The sequence below is a fragment of the Aulostomus chinensis genome, chromosome 2 (genome assembly GCF_037954235.1).
Source record: "Aulostomus chinensis isolate RoL2024-O1b breed Wild chromosome 2, RoL_Achi_v1.0, whole genome shotgun sequence".
Classification (NCBI taxonomy): Eukaryota; Metazoa; Chordata; class Actinopteri; order Syngnathiformes; family Aulostomidae; genus Aulostomus; species Aulostomus chinensis.
Genome location: NC_141321.1, coordinates 4,485,986 through 4,508,581, shown reverse-complemented (window position 1 = coordinate 4,508,581; position 22,596 = coordinate 4,485,986). Strand labels below are relative to the sequence as shown.

Genomic DNA, 22,596 nt, shown 5'->3' with positions numbered 1-22,596 from the left:
AAATATTCATGTTCTGCATGTATTGTATCAACACATTTGTCACAAGCGAATTGAAGGAATTGAGTGAGACTCAAGCAAACATTAAGTGTGTTGTGTGTGGCAAAATTGCACGGCAAATTGTGTTTTTAACTTGGGCTGTCAATCAATTACAAATGTATTCTAATTGATTACATGTCTGCATTGATTTATCAAACTCAGTTGCATATATGTTGACCATGAGAAGCATTTCAATGATTTCAGTTTAAATACATGTTGGTAAATGTGTGAAAAAAATGAAAAGATCAATTTTAGCAGGCTGCACGGTGGTGCAGTGGTCAGCACTGTGGCCTCACAGCAAGAAGGTTCCGGGTTCGAGTCCTGGCTCGGGCACGGGATCTTTCTGTGTGGAGTTTGCATGTTCTCCCTGTTCCTGCTGGGTTCTCTCTGGTACTCCAGCTTCCTCCCACAGTCCAAAGACATCAATTTGGGGACGAGGCTGATTGATTCTCTAAACTGACCGTAGGTATGAATGTGAGTGTGAATGGTTGTTCGTCTCTGTATGTTGGCCCTGCGATGGACTGGTGACCTGTCCAGGGTGAACCCCGCCTCTCACCCGTAGATGCTGGGATAGGCTCCACCCCCCCGCGACCCTTACTAGTAAGGAATAAGCGGAAGATGACGATGGATGGAATTTTAGCGGTCAGAAACGAATTTTAATTTCTGTCAGATTCGATGCAGCCAAGGCGTATTACAGCCCCCCGTCCACAAGCTGAATGCACTCGTGGGGTCCAGCGTCATGGATGCTTTTTTTTTTTAAAGATAAATTAATCAGTTAATTTGATGACCCTATTATCAATATATGTGTCAAATACGACACATCTCAGTCCTCCCAACATGGTTAGAATGTGTAGATGCATCCTGGCGCTTCAGGGATTAAACGGACGACCTTCCAGTCACAAGCCTTCACTGGTCCACGTGGTGGTGGTGCACTTAAATGTATCAAATCAAAATGGTAACTTTAAATGTTGACTCTATTATTTGTTATTCATCTGTAAAATGTGTCTTTATACCTCCAAGGGTCTGGATTCAACTCAAATGCACTGAGAACAATTATTTTAAAAGTATCTGTATGCTCAATTATATGAATTCAACCTACACAAATAGAGTATTCCACGGATCATGTTTCTGACTGTCACATGCCTTCGTAGTACCTACAAGCTCAATATGAAAGAAGTGATTATTTCGTCAAATGCAGCTTCTCTGTTGACTTTGGACCCTTTTCTTCTTGGCCAAAGACACAGATGCTTTGCGCTGCATCAAAGATGAAGATGATCTCCATCTTCTCCTGGTGCAGGTCTTTGTGTCTGATACGCCTCAAAAAACACGCAGCTCCCCGTGCAAAGCCAGTGTGACTTCCAGGTGCTGGTAGGTAGCAGGAACTTTTAAATAACAGGGAGAGAAAAAGAACCACTGCACACTAAAAGACCTTTACTCATTTTCGTTTTTATGTTTTTTTTCGCCTGTTAGGTAAAGCAGAGCTCTTTGTGTCTTCCTCCTGCTGGCCAACAGAGAGGCGCAGCAATGAGGAAGTTGAACACCCTGCTCCATTGTCTCAAAGTCAAAGGGTGTTTGATTCAATTCAATGCCTGAACTAAGGTCTGTGGTTAACACTTGTTTGAAATATTTAATGTTTTCTTTTACACAATGGAACAGGCCACTAAATACTGCACTTCTGTATTGTAAATAGTTGAGCCAAACCAGAGGCCCTCACGCTGGGAGGCAGCACAGTCGTCTTCATCAAGTTCTGTCAAAAGCAAAAAAGTTGAACTGCTTTGTCTAAAATGAGTGCTGTTGGATTATAATTCCTTCCTGATAGAAGGTTTTGCACCCAGGTAGTATAGCAATGACAAGCCTCCGCCATTTTAGCCTGAATAACTCACTAACAGATGGTCAAATATTTGGGAACTTGTTGGGAACTTTAAGACGCCATGTTTGACCCCACACTCTCGAACACTAACGTTAAAATTAGTAACACCATCACTAACCTCGGGTATATTTTACCCGGGTTTTCATCAAGATATGTTTAAGTACATCAATGTGTGCCAGATTGAAGTACTCCTCTTTAATTTCCCGATATGCAATGTCACATAAAATGAAAACGATTCCACGGGGGAGCCTAGAAAATGACATGGCAAGAGTCGCGTGGGTGAAAATCACCTGATGTTCGCATTCTAGGATTAAATGGGCTGGAATCAATACTGAGAAGCTGATGAGCAGGTCGGCTCCCTGCATGGCAGCCTCCACCTTCGACGTGTGAATGAGACGATAGTGTACGGCACTTCGAGTGTCCATGAAAGCCCAACATACTTAGACGTCATGTACCATTTGAACAACACCTCGTTGATACGAAGCTTCGGTCGATCATGATTCTGTACCGATCATTCATCCGTCATTGATTGATCGTGTCACCTCCCTCCTACCGAGTGTCAGAAATGTTGGTTCCTGCTGTGTTTGGGGACAGAGTCATGATTCCTGCTGCTTCAGAGTCTCCACGTTCTACTCATCACTTCCAGCCTAGCAGAACATCATGTCAGATAGAGGAAGTTCTGAATCCCTCTTCATAAACACATGCTCTGACTACACAAACAGGCTTTCAGGAGCATGCAGTCGACATAGGACCTGTGTGCGTTTGAATTATTCAGCCGAGTTTGATTTTGAAGTGTGACCCAGTCATGTGATCAAGAGGCACCAATGAGTGCTCACTGATGAATGTGAAATCAGGAGCATCAGGGCATACATGTGAGGGGGCTCAGTGCACACGTGAACACACAGACAATAAAACACACACCAACGTGAGAGCTGGAACCACTGAACCAACTAAATCCAAGAGTCATGAGTTCAACTCTTGGTCAGGACTGTACTGGGAGGACCTAGCCTCAATAGAACACACACACACACACACACACACACACACACACACACACACACACATGCAAACACACACCATCGCCACAAAATGGGCACCTCAAGATACAGGTTGATGACCATGAAGAAGATAATCTGGGTCTGCTGTTGCTGTGACTGCAAAATTAGTCAAAAGAGGAGAAAACTCTCATCTGCGCCTGACAGGAAGGCGTGCAAAGACAACAAGCAGAAGCAAATCGCAAGCAATGCAGCCCAAAGCCTGCTCCCAGGGCGGTAGACAACCAGTTAAACCTCCCTTCGATGAACAGGTTGTGGGAGCCGTAAGAGTGTGCAGGGGTCGCCAACACTCAAAAAAGATGTTACAAAAATTACGTCACTCTCTGACTCGTCTAGTGTCACCACACACACTCTTAATTCTCTGAGGCACTTTCGCCTTATGTTCCAGTAGAAATCAACCTGTTAGACCCAGCAGGAGGGACTTTCACCATAAATCTGTGAGAGGTGAAGAAGATCCAAATGAAAAATAAAACTAAAAGGACACAACGACATAATGAGATGGCGAGTCAGGATGAGGGCTGGAGCTCAGGAGAGAGGGCATCAGGTGGCCGCTGACAGCAGCGCTCTGCCAAGCAGTCGTCATGCCAACTTCCTGCTTCCCTCTCTTTCTTCCTATGTCATATTTTGTTCTGCCAGCACATGATGAGGAAGCTCTGTAACCCTCTGGACTGTCATGGACATCGTATAAAGCTATCTGGAACTGTCCCCCTGGACACACCTACACACATCAAAGGTTCCCAGCAGAGGCACATTTCTGCTGGACAGCCTGTAACAGCGCCTCCAGTTGTTCACTCACAGGGAGTTACAGTGTGGTCCACCGCCGCTGGTCTTTGGAGATGAACCTCTGGATCAAACGCTTCTCTGACAGTGAGGTATTATCTATGATGGACAGCTACAGTACACATGCTTACTACCACAGGGAAATATAGCATGTACTCTAACTGCTGCCAAAGGAGGGAAACCACTTTTCACACTCAAAGACAACAATGTGCCATTTTCCCATACAGTAAACATACAGTAGCACACATTGGGCTTCCTTACAAACATGTGTGCAGCTCATGCATGTGTTGCTACCTAAGACGGTACCACCAAAGTTCCCACAGGTTAAGTTCATAAAACATACAAACCAGGGAGGGGGCAGCATGGCTCAGAGTGAGCGTGGCCATCTAGCAACAGCAAGGTCGCTGGTTTGATCCTCACTTCCCCCGGTGACCATGTCCAAGTGTCCTTGAGCAAGATACTGAGCCCCTAACTGCTTCTGATGGCCCTGTGGCGGACTGGTGAACCCCACCTCTCACCTAATGTCAGCTGGGATAGGCTCCACCCCCCACAACCTTTATCAGATAAACAGTATAGAAAATGGATGGATGGACAAACCGTTGAAAGATTCTCCACCAGTAAAAGTCGGGCTCAGATGTCAGGGTTTGAAGCACGTGGAATAAATAAGAGAACAGATGTTCAAGTCATCGACCAATCAGATTCCAACACTGATCAAGATTTCTTTGTACTTCGAAGCGAAGTAAAATCTGGTCAACTGGACGTAAGTTTATCTTGAAGACGTTTCACCTCTCTCGGATGAGAGTTGACCAGATTTTACTTCGCTTCGATCTACGATGACCTGGATGAATGAGAACCTACACAGATTTCTTTGTACTGTGCTTGTTTTTACTGACTGTCAGCTCAGAGAAGCTCCCAAGTTCAGGCCCCATCTTGTGCTGTGCAGCATGGAATCATGTTGCGGCTACACAACCAACTCTCCCCCCCGTTACTCTTCAACAAAACTGCGACATATTTCGCCACATATATTTACAATCAGACTTTTCCTGGAAAAGCCACATCAATACAAGCCCCTGTCCTATACCATGTCTTTTTATCAGCCCCCCACATGGCGCCCACACACCACTGCTTGTTATCAGTGGAAAAGGAGCCTCACAAATCCCGGTAGTCTGAGCTCACCAAGTCTTTATGAGAAAATGGAAATGAATGAAAGATATGTAAGCACATAATCTAGACGCTGCCTGTGCCTCGCGCATTGCCTCCCCTGTAAGCCATAAGTCATTCAAATCTTCATGTGTTATTTACTCATACAGGAAATGGAATAATAAGGGTATGTTAAAGTTTGAAAGAAAGGTTATCATTCCAGGGAAACATTTTCATAATGGAATTTAAATGACAAGAAATGTTCATTATGTGCCTACGTGTCCTGGAGCACACCCACATTTCATTTCCCAAAGAAAAACACTATTATTCTCATTGTCTGTTGTCTTCAAATCCTGACAAGAGGATAGAAACCCTTCTCTCCTCAGTGCTGAAACAGGGAGCTGAGACCCACAGCGACCAGCTGAGTCCTAGTTAGCTTAGCACAATGAATAGTAGCGTGGGGGGGGGGGGCAGGCTAGCATACCTCCATCTTACCCCCTTGACTTTCAAAACCTTTAGGTCCCCCTCAGTGGATTCTGGTTCAAATAGATCAGGATCTGCGTTCAACAAGTAACTGTCTACAACGTAGATTGGTCTGAAACAACATCGGAGGCATGCTGATGATTAAGTTAAAAATCTTTCAAACATGGATCCCAAGGATGAGCACCAGAACTTTGTACCAATACAGTCCAGGTACCAACAAGTGAGCAGTCCAATGTTGCCCTCCGGTATTTCAAAACAGACACTACAGTGAGTGGAAGAATCTTGTGCGAGGTCACAGAAGTAAAAATCATAACAGCTACACTCCGAAGGCAGCAGGTGATGGTTAGCTTAGTGTTCACTTGGCTAGTAGCTGCTAACCTAAACATGGAAAAATGCCTCATGGAAAATGATTAAAAGTGTGGCTTCATTCATCAGGAAGGTCGATTCCGCCACTGTTACATGCAGTAAGAGTAAAAGGGAAACATGCCAGTCTGGTGGTGCAGGACACGAATCACAGAATACGGTTATAGTGGAGGGACGCACTGCGTCCACACTACTTTCGTGTGGGGGATTCCTGGAGGTGAGATGACTAATGTTGATGACAGCAGCCTTTCCTCATGTTAGTAATTTGAAATTTGTCAAAAATGGCAATTAAGGCTAATCGTGTTAATAGCATTTTGTATTTTAAGACACATGTTGCTCAATATGCCTTAGTAATGAAAAAAAGTAAATTTAATTGTCATCCACATCATCTTCTGTTTTCATTTCCCTTCAAATTTGTCCGTTCAGACACCAGCAACATTTAAAAGCATCATTTTAGCACCGGTATTGGAAAGCCAAATGATACCCAGCTGTAATACTTCATCAGGTTATCAAACAAAAGATGTCCAGAGAGAAATCAATACTTCGATCTTAGTGCTGGCACACAGTTCTAATGGATATTTCACATGGACTCCCACACAGGGATCACCACGCTCCCCATCTCTAGCCCTGTTGCTCACCGTCTGCTGCAGGTCAGGGATGACGATACGGATGACCAGTGAGTTAGTATGGATGTCGTCCATGCGGTTCTGTGATGGCTCGGCGGTGGCCCTTATGGTTTCGTAGATGGTTTCTTCACGGGAGCTGTCAGAGGCACAGTCTTCGGAGTAGTCGGAAAAGCTCTGGGCCATCTCATCCTCACTGGAAGTGGGGCTTCGGGTCATCGTCATCAGGCCCTGCAGATTCAGCTGGGTCAGACAAGAATAGAAAAACAGTGAGACGACTACAAACTCAAATAGTTTATTGTAAAAGGTAGATATTCAATGTGGGACTCCCCCTGCTCCCATCAGATGCCTTTATACCCCTCAGAGTGACCTCAAAGATGGTGCTCATTAGTTTGCCATTTTATCCTTGTGTTTTGTGTCCATGCAGGCTGCAACAATGATCTCCCGGAGGAATAAGTATGACCACACATCCTCACAAAAGGGTCTCGCCTCATTAAGAATGAACCATATGTGAGTGTAAGGGTGAAAACCACCCCTGAAAGAAATACAATCACATGACCTCTGTCCTAAAAATGAAGCAGACTGAAGTGTCGACGTGATTTATGGATCACAAAATGAACCAAGTAACATCTCATCAGTCACTGCTGTGCTCTCATGTGTGACTTGGATGGAGTGAAGACATTAAAAAAATCAGAATTTATAACTAAAATTGTGTGTAAAATCTCGTGTTTCAATATCATTCAGTAATCATGCAGCGACACTGGCCTCGCCGCTTCTGTGGCGTCAAACATTTCCAAACGGAAATGTATACAATTCCTCCAGAATCCTTGACCAAGGGCTGCTCTTTGTCTAAAGAAAGTGTTTGCGACCTGACAGTTTGATGTATTAATCAGCTGAACAAAATATGATTTTTTGGGGGAAGGGGGTATCCAATCACAAACTTATCTAAGGATTACACTTTTAGAGGACAAATAAACAATGGGCCACATGAAATGTTGTCGTCCACAACTCACAAGAATCAAACATGGAGGCGAACTGTGACTCCTTGCTTCAGAAATTTGTTCTAGTTCTTGTAACATTAAAGTCTTTGAGACTGAGGAATAAAAGATGTCCTTTACTGTGTAAAAAACAAATTTTTCAGTAAGAATATTAGAATTAACAGAAAGCCGTAGGAAAGATTCTTATAACGTTCCATTCCAGTGTCCAAATCCCATTGGCTTTGGCAGAGGGAACTAATGGACATCATTGTTTCTGGGGGAAATTACAAAATACATCATTCCAGTTGTACTGAACGAGCACTTCATTTTCAGGTTTGTCTGTGTTGGTTGTTTGATCCCAAAATGTGAACTGGCTACAGTTCTCATTTGTCCCCTGCGTCTTCTTCTCAATTGCTGAACCAACTGAGGCTCATGGGTATCTTACCTACCTGACTGCCACCCTCAGCTTCTACATAGCTATTTACCTAGCTGCCACCTACCTACCTAGCTGTCAACTATATACCTAGCCACAATTTACCTACCTAGCTGCCACCTACCTACCTAGCTGTCAACTATATACCTAGCCACAATTTACCTACCTAGCTGCCACCTACCTACCTAGCTGTCAACTATATACCTAGCCACAATTTACCTACCTAGCTGCCACCTACCTACCTAGCTGTCAACTATATACCTAGCCACAATTTACCTACCTAGCTGCCACCTACCTACCTAGCTGTCAACGATATACCTAGACACAATTTACCTTCCTACCTGCCACCTACCTACCTAGCTGTCAACTATATACCTAGCCACAATTTACCTACCTAGCTGCCACCTACCTACCTAGCTGTCAACTATATACCTAGCCACAATTTACCTACCTAGCTGCCACCTACCTACCTAGCTGTCAACTATATACCTAGCCACAATTTACCTACCTAGCTGCCACCTACCTACCTAGCTGTCAACTATATACCTAGCCACAATTTACCTACCTAGCTGCCACCTACCTACCTAGCTGTCAACTATATACCTAGCCACAATTTACCTACCTAGCTGCCACCTACCTACCTAGCTGTCAACTATATACCTAGCCACAATTTACCTACCTAGCTGCCACCTACCTACCTAGCTGTCAACGATATACCTAGCCACAATTTACCTACCTAGCTGCCACCTACCTACCTAGCTGTCAACGATATACCTAGCCACAATTTACCTTCCTACCTGCCACCTACCTACCTAGCTGTCAACTATATACCTAGCCACAATTTACCTACCTAGCTGCCACCTACCTACCTGGCTGCCACCTATCTACCCAGCTGTCACCTTTCGACCAAGCTATCATTCATCTTTCTAGTTGTCACCTACCTACCTAGCTGTCAACTATATACCTAGCTGTCAACTATATACCTAGCCACAATTTACCTACCTAGCTGCCACCTACCTACCTAGCTGTCAACTATATACCTAGCCACAATTTATCTACCTAGCTGCCACCTACCTACCTAGCTGTCAACTATATACCTAGCCACAATTTACCTACCTAGCTGCCACCTACCTACCTAGCTGTCAACTATATACCTAGCCACAATTTACCTACCTAGCTGCCACCTACCTACCTAGCTGTCAACGATATACCTAGCCACAATTTACCTACCTAGCTGCCACCTACCTACCTAGCTGTCAACGATATACCTAGCCACAATTTACCTTCCTACCTGCCACCTACCTACCTAGCTGTCAACTATATACCTAGCCACAATTTACCTACCTAGCTGCCACCTACCTACCTGGCTGCCACCTATCTACCCAGCTGTCACCTTTCGACCAAGCTATCATTCATCTTTCTAGTTGTCACCTACCTACCTAGCTGTCAACTATATACCTAGCTGTCAACTATATACCTAGCCACAATTTACCTACCTAGCTGCCACCTACCTACCTAGCTGTCAACTATATACCTAGCCACAATTTACCTACCTGGCTGCCACCTATCTACCCAGCTGTCACCTTTCGACCAGGCTATCATTCATCTTTCTAGTTGTCACCTACCTACCTAGCTGCCACCTATCTACCCAGCTGTCACCTTTCGACCAAGCTATCATTCATCTTTCTAGTTGTCACCTACCTACCTAGCTGTCAACTATATACCTAGCTGTCAACTATATACCTAGCCACAATTTACCTACCTGGCTGCCACCTATCTACCCAGCTGTCACCTTTCGACCAGGCTATCATTCATCTTTCTAGTTGTCACCTACCTACCTAGCTGTCAACTATATACCTAGCCACAATTTACCTACCTGGCTGCCACCTATCTACCCAGCTGTCACCTTTCGACCAGGCTATCATTCATCTTTCTAGTTGTCACCTACCTACCTAGTTATTAACCATCTCCCTGTCACCTAACTACCACCCAGCTGCCAACTTTCTACCTAGCTGCCACCTACCTACCTAGCTATCACTCACCAACCAAGCGGTCAACTACCTACCTCATTGTCACTTATCTACCCTACCAAACAAGAAAATGATTCCTAAGAAATTGACTTGAAAACATCCATTGTTTAAAAAAAAACAAAAACAAATTCAGTCCAAGCTGAGCTGCCCATTGCATTTATTTAAGTGAGGACCTATGGATTTATCTTGAGCAAAATGCAGTTCCCATCCATGCAAACGAGCTTCACTGCAAACGAAGTCCACTTCCCAAACCCCAGAGTCAAAAGCTTCTGGTTGTTAGTGGAAGAGTGGAATATTAGCTCATCTTCAGACGTGCACGATAACAGTAAGTCCTCCAGATGTTGTGTGGCCACAATCTGGTCACACAGGAAGGGACATGCATCAGCTGACCTGCAAAGTCACGGCACCTGTAAATATATATATTTAAGACTGGAACGCAAATGAAAGACTGTCAAAAATAAATAAACAAAAAAATAAAATTGAAATATTAATAATAATGATAATATCACCCCTTTCAACTTCCCCATGTATGATTTTTTTTCTTCCACTTCAGATTCTGACATTTCTACAGTCTTTCATGGAGTTGAAACACCAACAGCACTCACAGGGGAGGACATTAAATCCAGAAAAGGACACAGTTTCTATCCTCAAGGTTGAATTCTTTGCTTTGGGTTTTGAAGAAAGTCTCTGTGCCTCATCTGTCCGGTTTAGCACCTGGCAGGCTTCAAGTTGTTCATGATGCAAATCCAATTCTTAAATTGTCCCACATGGAAAATGGCAACCAGACACAGAGCAACGGTGAGCTGCTACTCCTATAGAGTAATACCTGGAGTGAATCGGACCTTGAGATTGTGGGTGCTAGTGATGTGCAGTTATTGGTGTTATTTCTGAATTAGTCAGTTTCTGTGTTGAACACTGAGAGTCATACAAAGGACAACATGTAATTTCCTGTGTGATTTCCTGGGACCAGCAGACAGAGAATGGGGCACAAATGGATTCATTCTTTCCACTCATGCTGGAGAACAAGGTTCCTGCCAACTGGCACCAACACTCGTGTGCTGGACGTCTCATGGGTATAATTGCACTAGTTTCTACGCAGTAACGGGGTCAAGATGATGATTAAATGCTGGGATGGTAAGTGCCATGGTAAGTGTGAATATTTTGCTATAAAAAGAGAATCATTGTGATTTAAACGCTCATTTTGGAAAAACAGTGTTCTGAATCATAGGAGGGTAATAGCAGGACAGGTCTACAACTGAAACAGTGGTCAGGAAGGACAGAAGGGCGCCACTAGTTGTTTTACAACAGAAGATTTCAAGTAGATGAATCTGCTTGGTTTTTGAAATGTTCTGCTGCTCTAACCTGAATACCCTTGTATTTTAGACAAAAGACACAACTGAGAACTAAAACAACTTCTTGAATCTGCCAAAGATGCGATCCAAAGTCGGTGCTCTTGGCTTATCGGCAGCTGGACTCTGAGCACGTCCTCTTCCTCTGAGCAGACCTGCTAGTCCACCTGTCACCTGCTCTGCCTTTTCATCAGCTCATTCATCCCATCACCGCTCTTGAATCTGTTGACTGTATCTTCATTCGTCTCAACAGTCCAATCTCTAGTCTGTTCTGTGGCCTGTATGAGGCAAGCTAACTGATCCAGGATATGTCCTGCTTAGCTAGCTTGATCAAAACTGACCATCAGGGTGAAAAGCTGGTGCAGCTGAACCCATGGAGGAGGGCGATCAGATCATTGCAGATTGTGGACGTGAACACTGAGGCCTGTGAGAGCAACGTCAGAATGTCCTGAGTTTCTGCTAGTTTACATGTTTCCAGTTGAAATACAAAGTCACATAAACAGGAACATTATGTAAATGTAAATATGGTTTAAATCTGAGTAAATACGAGTTAAAAACCTAAATCAAGTAAATTTAGGTTAAAGCAGAGGAAAGGAAATAAGTACAAATGTCAACAGTAAATCGAGCAACTTGACTTGACCTAAGTTGACTCGGGACTTGTGTGCGTGACTGGATCTGACCTCTGCCTCCTGATGAGGATAAAAACTGATTTAAAATGTGTGACAAGATAGAAACGGAATCTGTGACTCGTGATCAGTCTTCCTCCTGTCAGGACCTTCACACCTGAAGCACGTACATTTTCTTCAATGCCTTTCTTAACTTTTTATTAGCTGAAACTGTTCACACCCATATTTTTCAACCGGTAAGCTGATACGCCCGGGGGTGTATGAGTGCGTGAAAACTACTCATGTGCCACGACTCACGTTGTGGCCAAAGCTGATTCACATTTGAGTTGTCAGTTTTGAGCAACATGTAAATTCTAGCGTGGTTGTGAATTCAAATGCAAAAGCTTGACGCCGTGCATGTAGTCTGTTTAATTTGTACCCAAGTAGGACATTGCAGTACACAACAAGCACATATCATATACAGTATTTGGTGTACTTGGATATTGGTATGTGGAGGTACTTAAACTTTACTTGATAAAATCAGCGTGAAGAAAGCAGCTTCCCTTTTGGGTGGCATCTTTCAGCGCAGCGGCGTCACATCAGGAGACAGGAGAACTCCTCTGCAGCTGAAACACACTTACTGGGTCCAAGCACCTCCACTTTCTTTTATGGGAGTAAATGTGTGAAAATGTGTGAGAGTGTCTTTTGTTGCCTCCACTTTAACACACACACACACACACACACACACACACACACACACACACACACACACGTGCCCATTGTAACCAGGCCATTTTCTGTCATCTCCACATTCTTTTTTCCACATTAGTCCTTCACTTCATTGGCCAGCATAATTGAAAAGATGAAAAGACTTTCTTGGAGACTCTAAATCTTTAGGTACCAGAGAGACTACGCAGAGTTCAGAAATGAACACAGTAATTTGCTTAGATTTTCACAAGTTTTGTGTGTGTGTGTGTGTGTGTGTGTGTGAGTGAAAGAGAGAGAGCTAGATAGAGAGGGAGTGAGGGAGGAGGATGGCAGTGTTCTCTCCTGTGTAAATGTCTGCAGCAGAAATAGAATATTGTGGTACACTGAGCCCCTGGAAGGCCAGCACACGTGCTGCAAGTCCTAAGAACAGAATACGTGCTTCCAATATGTTGCAGTCGCTCATATCAAGGCAGCACCACTGGTATTTTATGTTCTCTTTGAGAGGGAATCCCCTCGAGATGCCAGTTCGCGCTCCATCCAATCACAACTTTGGTATCAGCCGCAGCAGTTCCACAACCAGAGAAAACAACAGCAGTGCACAGATGTGTATTTTTAAGTCCTTTTGTTTTGTTTTTGGTTTGCTTGAGTTGAGTTTGTGTCATTGTTCAAGATACTTAAGCAGGATGACAAGAAAAAAGATGTGCAATGCTGTTTTTGAAGTAAAGAAGGTTATTTGTATAAAATATTGCATGTTCTCATCAATACAAAACTGGTTCACACTGAAAATAGCAAGGTTTTAGAATTTTATTTGAGCCTCAGTTACACACGTGATCAGGGATCGTTCCTGCTCTTGAATCAGTACCAGGCTCAGACATGTCATGTCGGTGGGGCCCCACTGAAAAGCACTTCAACAGCAAATATTCGAATCTGGCAGCAATTCGGAGGTTTGGAACCAAAAGCCCTCAAAAAGGAGCACAGTGTTGGTTCAGGTGGGCCATGAAGTCAAGCTCAGCTCACATCCCTGTGATATCAGCAGACAATCAACGGTCCAGACCCAGCCAGCATCAGCTGACTAGAGGACACCGATGACACCAACAAGCCAGGAGCCCATGCATGCAATGGGAGGGCAGAGGCAGTGCTGGATGTACAACGCAGCACAAACAAAAGAGCGCTGTTAGTTTAGCTCCTAACAACTATGCAGCATCAAGAGATCAGATTTCTGGTCAGTTTTCTTCTGAGTAGGGCAGCATTTCTGACAGCTGACCACTGCAGAACCCCACCAAATACCCAGAGATACAGGAAATGCTGCTGGGAACAAGGTTGGGTGATAGAGGAGAGGAGGGAATGACAATGAAAGATGACAACAGTGATAAATGTAGTTCTGTGTCGGCCCTTGTTATTAATAAAAGCTTATCAATTCCCATCCAGACTCCCCGATAGTTTTCTGTCATGGCAGCATGATTCAATTTCCTATTCAAAGTTCTTTCACCTCCAAGCAAATTGTACTTCACACAGAGGCAAGTCTTCGCAGTGCAGGAGAGCATTAACCAACAGACTCATTACAGCTCAACCACAGGAGAGCACTCTCTTCTAATGATACATTCCTGTTAAGTGAGTGACTCACCATGGTGCCATGAATTACTGAAACAAGACCCACGAAAACTGCTGCCATGTTAGCAGCATAATGTCAGTGGACCCCGTGTCATGGAATCCAAACACACTTAGAGAGTAGGTCAGCAGGAAAAGGTTCGTTGTGACACTGATGCAGAGGACAAACATGAACCAAGAGTAGCAGCAAGTCTGACAGACCCAGCTTTAAAAAGAAAGGGCTCTCTGTGAGGAATCACGTCCTCAACCATCAGGTCCTTCTACACCCTCACACATCTCCTGACGTGTTAATAGCATCAAGACATCTGTTCCCGCTGGAAGAGCTGCCCTGGACACGAGTTGTACTTGAGACTTTCATTTTCTTAAAAGAGATACTTCATACAAAAAGTGTTTTTTTGCGCTACAAGTACTCACAAAACAGGAGTCTTGAGTAAACCGAGGTGTTTTTTCACCTCCTGCATTGCGTCTTCGTGACTCCAGGATGAAGAAAGAGCCAGCCACGTATATTTAGCTTGAAGTTATTGGAGCCTAACAGCTGAAACAGCAAAGCTGCCCAAAATGTAAGATTGCAAACTCTCAAGCACAAAGACAATCTACGATACTTCCAGTTGAGTGCGACGGTGAATGAGCACCAAACCGGAGGGATTCGTCGGTTTAGCTCAAATCTACGTGATTGTGGATTACTGAGCATCCAGCGGGATGAAGACGGTGTGCATTAGACCAGCCAATGCACGTCCAACAACGTACATCTATACCCCCTCAGGTGTTGCAAGTGGGTACAGCCACTGGGGGCGGGGTTGGAGCTGCCCCCTCAGTGCCCCTACATCCCGAGGGTATGTATGTCAGAAAACACCTCAAATATGACCAAAAACTTTCATGGTGAATTTTTTTTTTTTAATTTTGCTGTTTCCATCAAGCCTTTCTAATAGATACTAATAACAGTGATTCTCCAAAATATTCACTCAGATACGCTGTTAGAAAGCAGAGTGTAGTCAGTGCTCTCTGTTGGTTTCATATGGAAAATATAGAGATTATTTTGGAACATTAACATGTCGGGAACATCAAAATATGTCCATACGGGCTGATATATGAACCCTTGTTAGATTTCAGTAAAACAAAGGGGTCATAGGTCACCCTTCACATATTCTCTGCTGGAAACAAAGGAGGTTTCCCTTCTGTGAGGCTGGAAGGCCAAATATGAGAGACAAATAATGAGCTTGTTAGTCGAATGGAGATGATCGCTGTGGCTCGTTGTTGTCACCAGACTGACAACCGTGAAGCCACTCTGAGTGTGAGTGTTGCTGCTTGTGAACATATCAGTATACTCTGTGTGTGTGTGTGTGTGTGTGTGTGTGTGTGTGGTCGTGATGGCTCAATGATGGATGTCACAAGCGACATCGTAGGATACATCACTGATGTATAATAGACAGACACAATGACAATTGCACTCTCCTATGCAATCCCTGTGTTTCTATGACTGCAGAGAGTCTGGCCCATTCCTGACAACCCGTCACAACGACCTCAGCTGATCCAGGATTCATGCCTGTACATTCTTGCATCTAGAAGTCGGGATATTTCTATACAACTGACTCAAAAGACTTCTGAGTGATCAGAGGTGTTAGCAGGACACGTCCAGTCGTTTGGCGCCAGTTGTGAAGTACGCCCATCGATTCCAGGCTGACATGTTCAGATACAATCACCAGTCCACAATAGCTGGGAAATGAGGATGAGTCATTTCTAGCTCTACAAGCTTTGAATGTTGTCATTGTTTGTCAAATATCCAATGAAACACAGTTTTTTAAAGTGTCATATTTTGAGTAGGCGCCAGATTGAGAAACATTGTGGTAAAATCAACACAATTACAGAATTAAAAAAAAAAAGATCAAGTATTCCCAACAGTATGGAGTATAACAGGGTGATAAAATCAGATTTTCAGATGTGGTTTATTGCTTCCTTTCATTCTTCATTGCTGAACTGGGATTCTGCTGTTTCCTGTAGAATGGAATCATACCTCACAATTACCCAGCGAGCAACAAGAACAAAGCTTGCTTTTTACCTTTGTTGCTCCATCCATGAAAGGTTGTGGTGTCACTTTTTCTAAAGGTTACATCTGCAGCCTTTTAACCCTCACAAAGGAGGAAACGGGTTAAAGCTTGATCGCCTAGCAACAGCGGGTGTAGGCGGAGGAACTGGAAACCATATCAAGGACTTTCCAGGACCGAGCATTGTTCAAATGTTTCTAGGAGATGTGAGCCCTGAAATGCAGGAGTTAAAAGTTTGCTTAATGAGCGTTGGTAAAGCTCCCCTGCACCCCACCATGAACACTGCTGGGGTTTTACTGGAATGCCAAGAAAAAAACCCAGCCCAGTTTAACTGTTGGTGTCACAGACAGAAGTCCAGTAGCTCCCTCTCCTTTGCATCAGTAAGGTTACGAGTCCACCTCTGGTATAATATTGGCTCCGAGCAGCCTCAAATTCACTGGGTGATCCTGTTTATCACCTGAGTGAACGTTCTTCTTTCCTTGCTCTCTTTTCCAAATTTGTCCTGGTCATACGTGGTACTCTGCTCTTGGTAAATGTATAGGTGTTACATTCAAGAACACAATGAAAATTGATCTTTCCTTCCAACTTGTTATTGGCCATGAATTTAATACCAGGGGCTTATTATTCTAGACCCAATGCAACATTGTTCAATCAGCATGTGCTTCAGGGGATCACGAGAGCAGGTTATTTATCCTGAAAGGACCTGTAGGTTTGATCAGTATATCATAGAAATAAACTTTATGTATATATACCTTTCAAAAAAACACCTGTGGGATGAGAGCACTGCACTGTTGTACATCACTTTGCACTGATTCATTTTGAAAGGGCAGCAGCCAATGAGAGACTCCATCACCCAACCACAGCACCACTGGGTCTTGATCCACCAGCTATTCAAACCCACTTCTAGCGCATGTCCCACCTGTCCAGCCAAAAATAAAATATAACAATCGTATAATACACATAAGATCATCCATCCATCCATCCATCCATCCATCCCTCTATCCATCCATCCCTCCATGTTCCTCCTCTTCTCCTGTTGAGGTTGGGGGGTGGAGCCTATCCCAGCAGCCTTCCCCCTGGACAGGTCACCAGTCCATGACAGGGCCAACACATACAGACAGACAACCATTGGCTCTCCCAGCCACGCCTACGGTCAATTTAGAGTCTGGATTAACCTAGTCCCCTCTTGATGTCTTTGGACTGTGGAGGAAGCTGGAGTACCAGAGAGAACCCAGCAGGAACAGGGAGAACATGGAGACTCACCCAGAAAGACCCCGTGCTGCAGCCGGGGCTCCACCCACAACCTTCTTGCTGGGGGCCACAGTGAGGACCACTGCTCCACCGGGCCGCCCACATAAGATCATATCATTCATAATACAGTGGCAGTTATGGACGACCAGGGTCTCAATAACCCAAAACCTGAACATCAATAATGAGACTTGCAGGCAGTGACATGTGAGCAAAGATGCAAGAGAGAGATGACAAGCCCAGGAGGAAGAGCTCGTCCTCTATCATCACACCAGAGGCAACTGTGACATCCTAACTGCCTCACTGTCCCTGCTCAACTGATCATAGCATCAACATCAATGTTTTTGTTTTCAATCATCTTGTTAAATCATGCAAATCTCCGTGAGGATTTGCATTGATCAAAACACACACGGCAATTCGAAAGCCTCCAAATCCTCCTACTTCTGCACAAGCATTTCATGGCTGTGATCGTCCCTGGAGACGCGGCCACTTAGTCAGGGAACACATCTCTTCCATTTTTAATAAAGACTGTTTAATTAGTCGGATATATCAACAGCATGCCTGCCCCCAGGGTCAAAATGGGAGGCAGAGCAACAGCAATACACGCAGCTGTTATAACAACCTTTGCTCTAAAAACTTCTCACACTCTAATTATTTGTTCCCAGACAAACTGGCTGCTTTCCAATGGTTTATAAAACTTCTATTGCTGTTTCAACATCTAGGTGTGGTTTCATCTTCTTCCAGGTAGAATCTCCAGACACGGCAGTTCCACTTACTACCCAACGAGCATTTTCTTTGAGCGTCACATAAGAGTCACAAGGGACACAGAGAGTAGACAGATTTGCAGACAAGTGAAATTATCCCTCCATTACCTTGTTTTAAATTTGCTGCCCCAAAAACCAAACAATGCTGCAGGTATTAACTGGTATACACACACACATACACACACACACACACATGCACGCACCAGAAAACTAGGTGTACCTGCTGTACTCTACTAGCTTTGGTCCTGGGAACATTAATGCATTAATGCCAGTATTTAATCAGGAAACCTCACATTTTGTGAAGTTTGCCAGCTACTTCCTCCTTCAAGCTCACAGAAGAATCCCAGGTTGATTGCCAAGAGCCATATAAGACTCCTGTTAACGTAAAGGCCTTTCCCACTAACAGTGCCAGGATTCAGTGCCAGGTTGTGAACCTTATTGTGAAATGTTCTGCATGTCTTCAACCCCGAGTTTTATCACCCTGAACCTCCACGATTGGTTGGTTAACCTACAGTGGAGCTGAAGGTTCAGCGAGCCTCTCATGACCAAGCAGAAGTTCAGCTTTCCACACGCTGTCGCGGATCAGACACAAGTGAGGACGCCAAGCATCCTGAGACATGTTGCCTTAGATTCTAATGGACAAATCATCAAAGCAGAGATGTTACTAACAAAGTTATGAAACTGATTCCTCAGCCAGCTTTCAGACATTTCTCTAATCCAAGACCAAACATTTTGTTTCACCTCCCACCCCAAAAACCCACCTCCATGCCAGTGTTTTAATATGGTGATTAATCACGAGATATCATTGTGTTCAACTAGATAAAATAATATTTTTCGATTCCCAGCATCAAGGAGGCCCGGTGGAGCAGTGGTCCTCACTGTGCCCCCATCAAGAAGGTTGTGGGTGGAGCCCCGGCTGGAACACGGGGTCTTTCTGGGTGAGTCTCCATGTTCTCCCTGTTCCTGCTGGGTTCTCTCTGGTACTCCAGCTTCCTCCACAGTCCAAAGACATCAAGAGGGACCAGGTTAATCCAGACTCTAAATTGACCGTAGGCGTGGCTGGGAGAGCCAATGGTTGTCTGTCTCTATGTGTTGGCCCTGCCATGGACTGGTGACCTGTCCAGGGGGAAGGCTGCTGGGATAGGCTCCACCCCCACCACCCTCAACAGGAGAAGAGGGAGAAGATGGATGGATTCACAGCATCAGTTATGTTGTTATGACACATTTTTAAATGACACAATGCAGTCACTCATCAAAATATACTGCAGATACTAAATCAATAACATTTTTTCGGAAAGAACCCCACATCCAATGATCACAAGATGCTGCCCACAAGTCGAGTCTTTTGGGAAAAAGTATAAAGCAAACATGTTGTATGTGTGCGTGGATGAGTGTGTGCCATACGCCACCATCACAGTCCAATATGGGATCATTCTGCTGTGAAGAAATAAAAGTGACAGATTCTTCACGTAGAGCTTGCCAGGTATGAGAAGACAAAAAGTACAACTTGGAGCCAAGTGTCAGCTTTTGTCCCCTTTCATCCGTGCACCACGACATTGCCGTCATTCACACTCTTTTGCCCTCCACTTCCTTCCCAATTGACCTCGACAATCAGAGGAGATTGGAGTAACTTCCCTGCTGAGGTCTGGGTGAAGAGCAGTCAAGTGCAGAGTTGAACGATAAACTGAGACTGTTGAAAAAACCTTTTGATTAAGGCCTGAGAGTTTTCCTCCAAAGCTGAGTGAGCAGCAAAAGGATTAAGTACTGCAGATAATGGAGGGACTGAGTTTTGAAGGGGGCTGGGTGATACAGCAGAAAGAAAATGCTCTGGATAAAATGCTAATTTCAGTCCTTTTAGATAATCACGGATAAACTGTGATAATTCCAATAAAGACTAGATCTACACTGACATTTACAAGTTGCAGTCGAGCAAGAAAGCAGCCAGCAACACCCGACAAGAAAATAAACAATATATCTACTTTTGTCTGCTAGATGCTTTTTTGGAGTACAAATCCAGCTATTTCTTTATTCCACAAGGACAAAGTTAGGGGAGGAACAGCCTGCTTGGTGATCGAAATCCATCCATCCATCCATTTTCTTCTGCTTATCATGTTAAGGGTCACGGGGGGGCTGGAGCCTATCCCAGTGTCAACGGGCAAGAGGCGGGGTTCACCCTGGACAGGTCGCCAGTCCATCGCAGGGCCAACATACAGAGATGAACAACCATTCACACTCACAGCCACAATTTAGAGTGTCCAATCAGCCTCGTCCCCCATTGCATGTCTTTGGATGGTGGGAGGAAGCCGGAGTACCTGGAGAGAACCCACGCAGGAACAGGGAGAACATGGAGACTCACACAGAAAGATCCTGTGCTTGAGCTGGGACTCGAACCTGGAACCCTCTTGCTGTGAGGTGACAGTGCTGACCAATGCTCCATTGTGCCATTTTTGATCGAAATCCATTTAACGTAATGATTAGACTAAAGCTAGCTACCTAAATATTAATAGAAATATGTTTTTGAGGCTAATTAGATGTTTTTACCAGTCTTCAATCTATGTGCTTGTGTCCTCACTAAACGTGGTTTGGGCCAATCAGCATAGGGAAGTGGTTTAGGCGTGACGACAGTGTGTCTGTTGGTTCTAAACAAAAATGGCAGCTCCTGAAGTGGTTAACCTCGATGCTGCTAGCATCTGTTCTATCAGAACTGGAGAATATTTCCTGAAAGAATGCCACTGAAGGCTGTGGGGAGATGCTGTCCCCCTTCTACTGGCGGACTCTGGCTTCTATGTGAAACTGTTGATCTGACTGGCTGAGGTCAGTCCCTGATAGATGCTAAGAAACAGATGGTTCACCTGCCATGTACTTCTTTAAAGGGCCTGTCCTTGTTCAAACAGTTAATGCGCAGGAATTTCAGAGGTTCCTGAAATTGGTGGGGTTGGCCTTGACGGGAAGCTTTGCGGCGAAAGTGCTTTCTGTTGAAGCGGCCATTTTCCTTTAGAAAGTCAAATGACACAGTACCCATAGCAACAAAGCCCACCTGCACAGCAGCTCATCGGGTGAACAAGCTACCAGACAGTCTAGGTGCTCCAAACCTGTCCATCAACAATGCATATCACACTTGTTTCATCATCCAAGCCTACAAAAAGCTGAGTGACTCAGAGAAGGTGAGGTAAGGACAGGCACTGCTGTGGTCCAAAAACGCTCAGAAAAAAGCATCAATGCCACATTAAGTAGCGACTGGCTGTTTCAACTTTCAAATGAGAGGATGTTCAGCACAATTACTGTGTTGCTGTGCTTATAGCACTTTGATAACTCTGAATCCTTCACAAGTGACTCCAGCATGCTGGTTTGATGGCCCCTTGTCAGGAAGCTTCTCTTTCTTTTCTTTCTTTAGAAGGAAGGCAGATAAAGACAAAGGCAGGCGAGGACACAGATGGTCTACTGCTTTTAAAAGAAGACTGCGTGCATGCGGGAGGAAAAGAGCATCCTTTTCATTTCACAGTGAATAATTGCCGTGCCAACTTGAGAGCAGTTGTCCAGTGTTACATGGAAGCACACTCCTTTGCATGACTCTGCTTTTATCCAAATTGGGAACTGCAAAATTGCAAAAAATCTGTAAAAGCCTTCAAATAAACAGTTATCAGCTTTAAGGACAGTTTCTCTCATGTCTAAGGTTGTGTATAGGACAAGGCTCTCGACCATGACACAGAGGAGATTTGGCAAAAATGGTTCCTACTGAGGTATGTAGCCTATCAGGGCTGGACTATAAAGGTAGGACTGCGTCGAGCTCTCAGAGCCACTGCAGGGGAAAGCATGCACTTGATTGAATTTGGTGAAAATATGACTTCATCACTCTGAAACTAGCAGTGACACTGGCACTGAGTTGTGTGCCGCTTTAATCTGGGTAAAGACCATGTTTCACAGCCAACACGGGGGCTACTTTGTTGGAAAAGCTCAGGTCAACTGTGACGCACAATCAACAGCTCGGCTAAGGTCATTTTTCAAATGAACTTAAGATGTTTTTTGCTTCATGGATGTCGATGAAACAGGATTTTATCAGTCAAAATGTTGTTAAAGCCTTCATATGATGTTACAGAGCTCCAATTACTACAGAATGTACCTATGGCAGATATATTATCCCACAATATCTGATATTGATTTGGGTTTTCCAAACTCCATCACCACCATTCAAAGTGTTTGCGACTCTGCAGTGCGCGCTGCAACTGTGAGGCGTGGCGACTGTTGATGCTGAGCTTCCATCTACGGTTGTTCTACAATGTTGTAAGTTAACAATCAAAGCAGTTGCCTGCTATCACTACAATAATGATAAGAAGAATATAAGGTCCTACACACTGGACTCTTACATGAGGGTGCCAGTTTGAAGCACGCACAGAGAGAAGGTGAATGTCAGCGGGGAAAAAAATTATTCGACACAACCGAGGGCACCTGCTGACTTCAACTACAACTCCAACGTCTGTCACC

At 44.3% G+C, this 22,596-nt stretch overlaps 1 protein-coding gene across 1 annotated transcript in view; it reads right to left on the bottom strand.

The window, feature by feature from the left end:
- LOC147268842 (SH3 and multiple ankyrin repeat domains protein 2-like) overlaps positions 1-22,596 on the bottom strand; it is a 256,844-nt gene that overhangs the window by 175,080 nt on the left and 59,168 nt on the right. Inside the window, exon 2 of the mRNA XM_086223330.1 lies at positions 6,366-6,593. Coding sequence (XP_086079456.1) covers positions 6,366-6,593 — 228 coding nt within the window. The remainder of the gene's footprint in view (positions 1-6,365; positions 6,594-22,596) is intronic.